Source organism: Pseudopipra pipra, chromosome 3 (assembly GCF_036250125.1).
Source record: "Pseudopipra pipra isolate bDixPip1 chromosome 3, bDixPip1.hap1, whole genome shotgun sequence".
In the NCBI taxonomy this organism is placed as follows: Eukaryota; Metazoa; Chordata; class Aves; order Passeriformes; family Pipridae; genus Pseudopipra; species Pseudopipra pipra.
The window spans coordinates 112,484,440-112,490,353 of NC_087551.1; the positions used below are offsets into that span (position 1 = coordinate 112,484,440).

General features: G+C 41.8%; 1 protein-coding gene across 3 annotated transcripts in view; it reads left to right on the forward strand.

Moving 5' to 3' along the window:
- Positions 1 to 871: 871 nt before the first annotated feature.
- TFAP2D (transcription factor AP-2 delta) overlaps positions 872 to 5,914 on the forward strand; it is a 52,321-nt gene continuing 47,278 nt past the window's right edge. Inside the window, exons 1-3 of one of the 3 annotated variants that reach the window (XM_064650779.1) lie at positions 872 to 915; positions 1,822 to 2,319; positions 5,862 to 5,914. The exon at positions 5,862 to 5,914 is cut by the window's right edge and continues 8 nt beyond it. In XM_064650779.1, coding sequence (XP_064506849.1) covers positions 877 to 915; positions 1,822 to 2,319; positions 5,862 to 5,914 — 590 coding nt within the window. In that variant the 5' untranslated portion in view covers positions 872 to 876. Of the gene's footprint in view, positions 916 to 975; positions 2,320 to 5,861 lie in introns of those variants that run through there. The other 2 variants (XM_064650780.1, XM_064650778.1) reach the window with 2 other exon arrangements.

Sequence of the window (5,914 nt, forward strand, 5' to 3'; positions counted from 1 at the left end):
TATTAGGCAGCTTTAAAAGCAGGTTGGAGTGTGGGGTGGACTTAAATTCGATGTAAATGAAAGGGTAAAAAAAAAAAAAAAAAAAAAAACAACAACCCCCCAAAACAAACCACATAGTTTTCATTTAGGAAAAAAAAATACAGTTAAACAGACACACATACAAATGTGCAATCTTAGATTCTGGTCAGTATTTAAAAGTAGTATAATCAACAGGAAGGAGCACTTACCTATTGAAAAGGATGGTTTAATAATATATATTAATATATATTAGCTTTATGTCTTCCCAATAAAATGTACACAAAATACCCCCTTCGATCAGATTAGTTCCCATATTAGCCTGGGTAAGAAAAAGCGTTCTAAAGAGTGGAGGAAAAAATGTATAAAAATGTTGAAAGAACCTACAGTTCCTTATTAGGCGAAGATACAATATTTATTCCTTGTCTCCTGGGATGAAGCTCCTCTATCTATTGTCCTCCCAGTTCTCAGTGCTGATGCTTAATTTTCAAAACTTCTATATTACCAAGGGACCTACGACATCAGCCAAAGAAATACCCAGCAAGTACAAAATCTGATCCAGGGAGCAGCTTTTGTGCAGAGGGAAAATTTTGTTCCTACAGGTTTTTAAGGAGGTGCATGGAAAAGCGAGAGATCTGATCTATGCAGATACATTGCAAATTCTCTCTGTCTGTAGAGATTTTTTCTAAAAAAAATTGGGGAAATACATGAACTTTGGATTTTTCAAATTTTTCCTTTTTTTTTTTTTTTTTTTTTTTTTTTTTTTTTTTTAAATTTGGAGAGGGGAGTTTTATCCAGAGTTGGGGGTTTTTTTCCTCTTTCTTTTTTTTTTTTTTTTTTTTTTTTTCGGAGAACCAAAAAATGTCAACTACCTTTCCAGGTCTCGTCCACGATGCAGAGGTATTTTGTGTGTGTGAGTGTGTGTGTGTGCGTGTGTGGATGTGTGTGTGCGTGTGTGTGCATATGTGTGTGTGTATGTGCCTGTGTGGTTGTTTCCATTTTTTTAAAATCCATATTGGACCGTTACATTTAATTATAATCCGGCTTCAGAGATAACTTAAAGAAGTATAGAGAGAAAATTCGTTATGACATCTGTCGCCAGCAAGGGCAACTCATTACCACGTTAAAACCGTTGCCAGAACGAAAATCAGAATAATACCCCTAATAATATAATGAAGTGGAGGGAAATCACCACCAGCTCGCCAGGAATGGGGAGTTCTCGCTAGAAAGCAGGACTCTCCTTTCTTTCGAAACGCAGGGAAAGGAGGGGGGGAATTTTGGATCTGATTCGTTATTTTAAAAAGAAAGAAAAATAGGGGTTCAAAAAAAAAAAAAAAAGAAGGGAAGGAAGGAAGGAAGGAAGAAAGGAAGGCAAACAGGCGGCAAAGCTTTCTCTATGTGTAACGCTGTAACATAGGGACGGGACTTGTGTGTATTCTCGGTAGTTTCCTCTGTTTGATGACTTTTTTTTTGTGTCAGCCCCAGATATTACAGCTGTGATCAGGAGGAGGATGGATAGATGGATGGACAGATAGATAGATAGATAGTTTTTATTTCAGTGCGTGGATTCCTTTCACTTTACTGTATTAAGGGCAGGCTGGGCTGTTTATGATTTTTTGAACAGACCTTTATGGCACCAGCCCAAGGTAGGAAAGGATCTTTTGTTGCTGGGGTTGCCGCTCGCAAGCTTAGACGCTTCTGCAGGGGGAGAAGCTATGCAGGACAGCGTGCTTGGAAGAACCGTACCCGGGGCTTTCAATGACAAACCTCCAGTTTTGGGGTCTTCTTTTCACTTCTTCTTTTCAGATACGTCATGACGGATCAAACAGTTACCGTTTGATGCAGCTTGGATGCCTGGAGTCTGTGGCCAACTCGACCGTCGCCTATTCCTCCTCATCTCCTCTCACTTACTCTACCACGGGCACCGAGTTCGCCTCCCCGTACTTCTCCACTAACCACCAGTACACCCCACTGCACCACCAGTCCTTCCACTACGAGTTCCAACACAGCCACCCGGCAGTCAACCCCGACGCTTACTCCTTGAACTCTCTCCATCACTCCCAGCAATATTACCAGCAGATCCACCATGGAGAACCCACTGATTTTATCAACCTGCACAATGCGCGGGCGCTCAAGTCCTCTTGCTTGGACGAGCAGAGGAGAGAGCTCGGGTGCTTAGATGCTTACCGCCGCCACGACCTGTCTCTTATGAGCCATGGATCCCAATATGGGATGCATCCAGATCAAAGACTCCTGCCAGGACCAAGCCTCGGGCTTGCAGCCTCGGGAGCAGACGATTTGCAGGTAAATAGCATGCGATCTCCTTTCGAGGTACCTTCTTCTCCCCTCCCCCCGCCCTGGACCCCCCCCAACCCTCCCCCCCCCCCAGGTCTCCCACCCCCATTTTCCTCTGCTCGAAACAGCTCATACAAAGGAGGGACGACTCATCCCAAATCCGATCCAGAGCCCGTCCCCTCCAGATTAGTAGCGACAAGCAAAAAATGAGGAGGGAAAAAAACTCAAAACAAGGCAAGTTGTCTTTCTTGGCCAAACAAACAAACAAATTAAACAAAAACAACCTCGCTCCTGCCTTCCACGCGTGGGTTGTGTCTCTGTGATGGCTGAGACCATGGGGCTCATCCGGAGATCTGGGGGTGCGTGTGTGCCTGTACCAGCCCTTACCAAAGTCACACAGAACCCAAACAAAACCAAACCAAATCCATCTTCCTGCTTTTCCTGAACTTTTACTTTCTTTCGGCAAACGGAACAATTTGCAGCGACAGAGCAGGAAAATTATTTAAGAAAGGGATGGAGTAAGAAAAGAGGAAAAAAGCAGGGCAGGAAATGAATCTGCTTTCCGACAGACCTACAAAGGCAAACCTTCCGAGCTATGAGGGAGGAAAGAAATAAACGGGAGCAATTGTTCATCAGAAAGACTCAGGATGATAGAAATCCCTCACAATATCCGATCTAGGTGTTAATGAGGTGAGAGATAAAGCAGATAAAGCTAAATTCACCTATCTATCTAATCATTCGTCTACTCCGCCCTAACCGGCATCTAGATCCATTCTAAAAATTCTATTTCTATCAAAACCTCAGCTTTATCCGCTCAGAAATCCTTTCCCCCGCGCTAAAAATTCGTCTCCGCTAAATCGAGCCGGTTGCTTAAATGAAATTGGTTTCCAAAATTGCAAACAACGCCCTCCTGTATCTAACACCCATTTTGAAATGTCCCCCAAATCAAAAGCAAACCTTCCTTCTCCCGACGAGCTGAGGAACTAAGGGCTTCCCCATCAGCAGGGCGAGACAAACGGGACCGTGTTTACTGTACTTACTTTCCCCCCATATCTCGCTCCCAGGCACACAAAGCTGGTTGGTCTTTCCAAAAACATGTAGCGGTCAAAGGCTTGGGGAAAAAAAAAAGCTAAAACAAACCTAAAACAATTTTACCCGAAGTTTGTAAAATTAAGGTAGTTTATTTTCTTCCTTTAAAATCAAATCACGAAAAAAAAAAGAAACGAACACCCCTCCATTTATCAGAGAAAAGAAATATTTCTCTTTTTTTCTTTTTCTTTTCTTCTTTTTTTAAAGGAAGAAAATAGACCCAACAACAAAGAATGTTATCTTTGAGGAGGAAACTTATTTAAATCTAGTTTTCTCCATTGAAATTCACTATATAATTTTATCCTCTCTGGCCATTTTTTGTTTACATTTTTCACAAGGATCTCCTTATGTTACCCCCCTCAAAAAAAAAAAAATCTGCCATTCACTGCTCAACCCAACTAAAACCTATTTACTCCTTTTTATAACCACGTCTGCTGCTGATTTTTTTGTATCTGTACAAATTTTTTTTCTTTGGCAGGCACAAAGCCTTGTATTTTTCAAAAGAGGGGATTAGGAACGTTTGCAAGACAGCAGACAATGCCTAAGTCCCGGGCAAAAAAGCACCATAGTTTATCCAATTTTCGACTTAGTGCCATTCAACTGGTCATTTATGCAATGTCATCCGACCAAACAACATGTTTCCCTTAAAAAAAAAAAAAAAGGAGGGGGGGTTGGTTAAGCTTCTGGAAGGGTATTCTGTTTTTGTTTATTTAAAGGAGAAGAAAATCAACAGCTTTTCTTTAGAAAATATTAATTTTTCGATCACGTTTTATTATAAACTAGAAGACTTAGAGTTTTGTACCTAATCTTTTCTTTATTTTGCCTCCTCCCTCTTTTTCCGAACACAAGAGGGAGTGTGTAGAGGTATCAAAAAGCCTGAGCGGTGAGAAGTTGAAATCATTCATATTTGTCGTTACGTTTTAGATGATTCAGAGCAAACTTGCACTCTCGCGAATATCACCTCGGGGTTAGTGAAGGGAAAGCATTTTGGTGGCGAGCAGAAACAGGACTGCTCACAAACACTTTTAAACCAAAATTGTGGTCTAACCAGCCTTCCCCTTTCCCCTTAGCCTTTCTTTTTAAAACGTTCATCAGCATATGCCTCATTTCAAATGCAACAAATGTAAATATACTTTTCCCTGCACAGAATTTTAAGTGAATGTCCAATAGTTTCGAGGGCGGTTTAAGTCAGCCTAACAGATGCAAACAGTCTTGGAGCTGGAGTGGCATCTTTCAGTGCCCTAAAAAGATTTTCCATGGGCAACAAAGAAAACTGTCACACCTTTTCCCATCACCGCTTTAATTTATGCTCAGTCGCCAAGTTTTTTTCATATTGATTTCATAATCACTTTAAGGCAGAACACTTAAAATAAAAAAGAGCCTTGAAAAGGAAGGTCTTACAGGGCCAGCGCCAATATGGTGAAAGTGGGGGAGAGAGCCAGGACTGTAAAGATTGTTTTGTAAAGTGGGGTTTTTATTATGCACCGACTCTCTCCGCATTTACTTAACTCTTCACGGGCTGTTGAATAGGTTAACACCCTTAAAGGCCTCTTTCATGTCCAATACCTCGTTTGTTTGTAGAGGAAAATGCGTCTTTAACACATTTCCACTGGGCAAAGATTTAGGTTTGGTTTGTTGTGTTTTTTTAACCCCAACATAAGGAAAAACCCAAAGAAAACCCAACCCTTTCAAGTCTTTTATCATTCCAATAAAAATATTTATTAAGGAGGGCGAAGATCCCCAAATAATCAGCCTTGTAAGAGGAGAATAAAGAAGTGAGATCTCTTCGGATGTGCAGCAGAAGCCCTAGGCAGGTTTTTTGATGGTTCCTCACCCCACGCTCACACATGGGTGCCTGTGTGTGTGTGCACACAGATGCATATTCATCCCCACCTATGTGCGGACACACGCATTGTTACAACACCCTTACGACTCTGTGTAGCCGGCAGAGCCCAATAGGTCATCTGTTGTTTGTGCTCTTTGTCTACTTCTTTGCACACTTTGTAAGTCGGTACATACGTGTCGCTAAACACACATATGAATTTAGCTGCGTGTCTGAATATAAATATACAGCTAAACATACAAAAATGCTATATAGAAGTGTATTTTTACCTTTGCGCGTGTAGAGCGGGAATACACGTCTCTCAGGAGTACTTGTTTGTCTCTCTCTGTCCTGCCACGTAACTGCCAGTCTAAGTTCCCAGTTCAGGATAAATTCTTATTTACATGGCAATGAAGGGAAAATTATTCTGCATTTGGAGGGGTAGGGGCTGACGGCACGATGGCGGGGGGATTTCACCAGAGCACTTGAGCTCTCTGAGAGTAACTGGTTTTCCAGTTCACCTTAACTATTGTTCCTGAGCGAGTCGTGTAACAAAGCAAAACCGTGTGATCTCTCTGTGGGTTTCTGTGTCTTATTTCTTTCTTTCCTTTCTTTCCCTGTTTTCCCCTCATTACTTAAGAGCTCAGTGGAGGCCCAGTGTGGACTTGTACTCAACGGGCAAGGAGGTGTGAT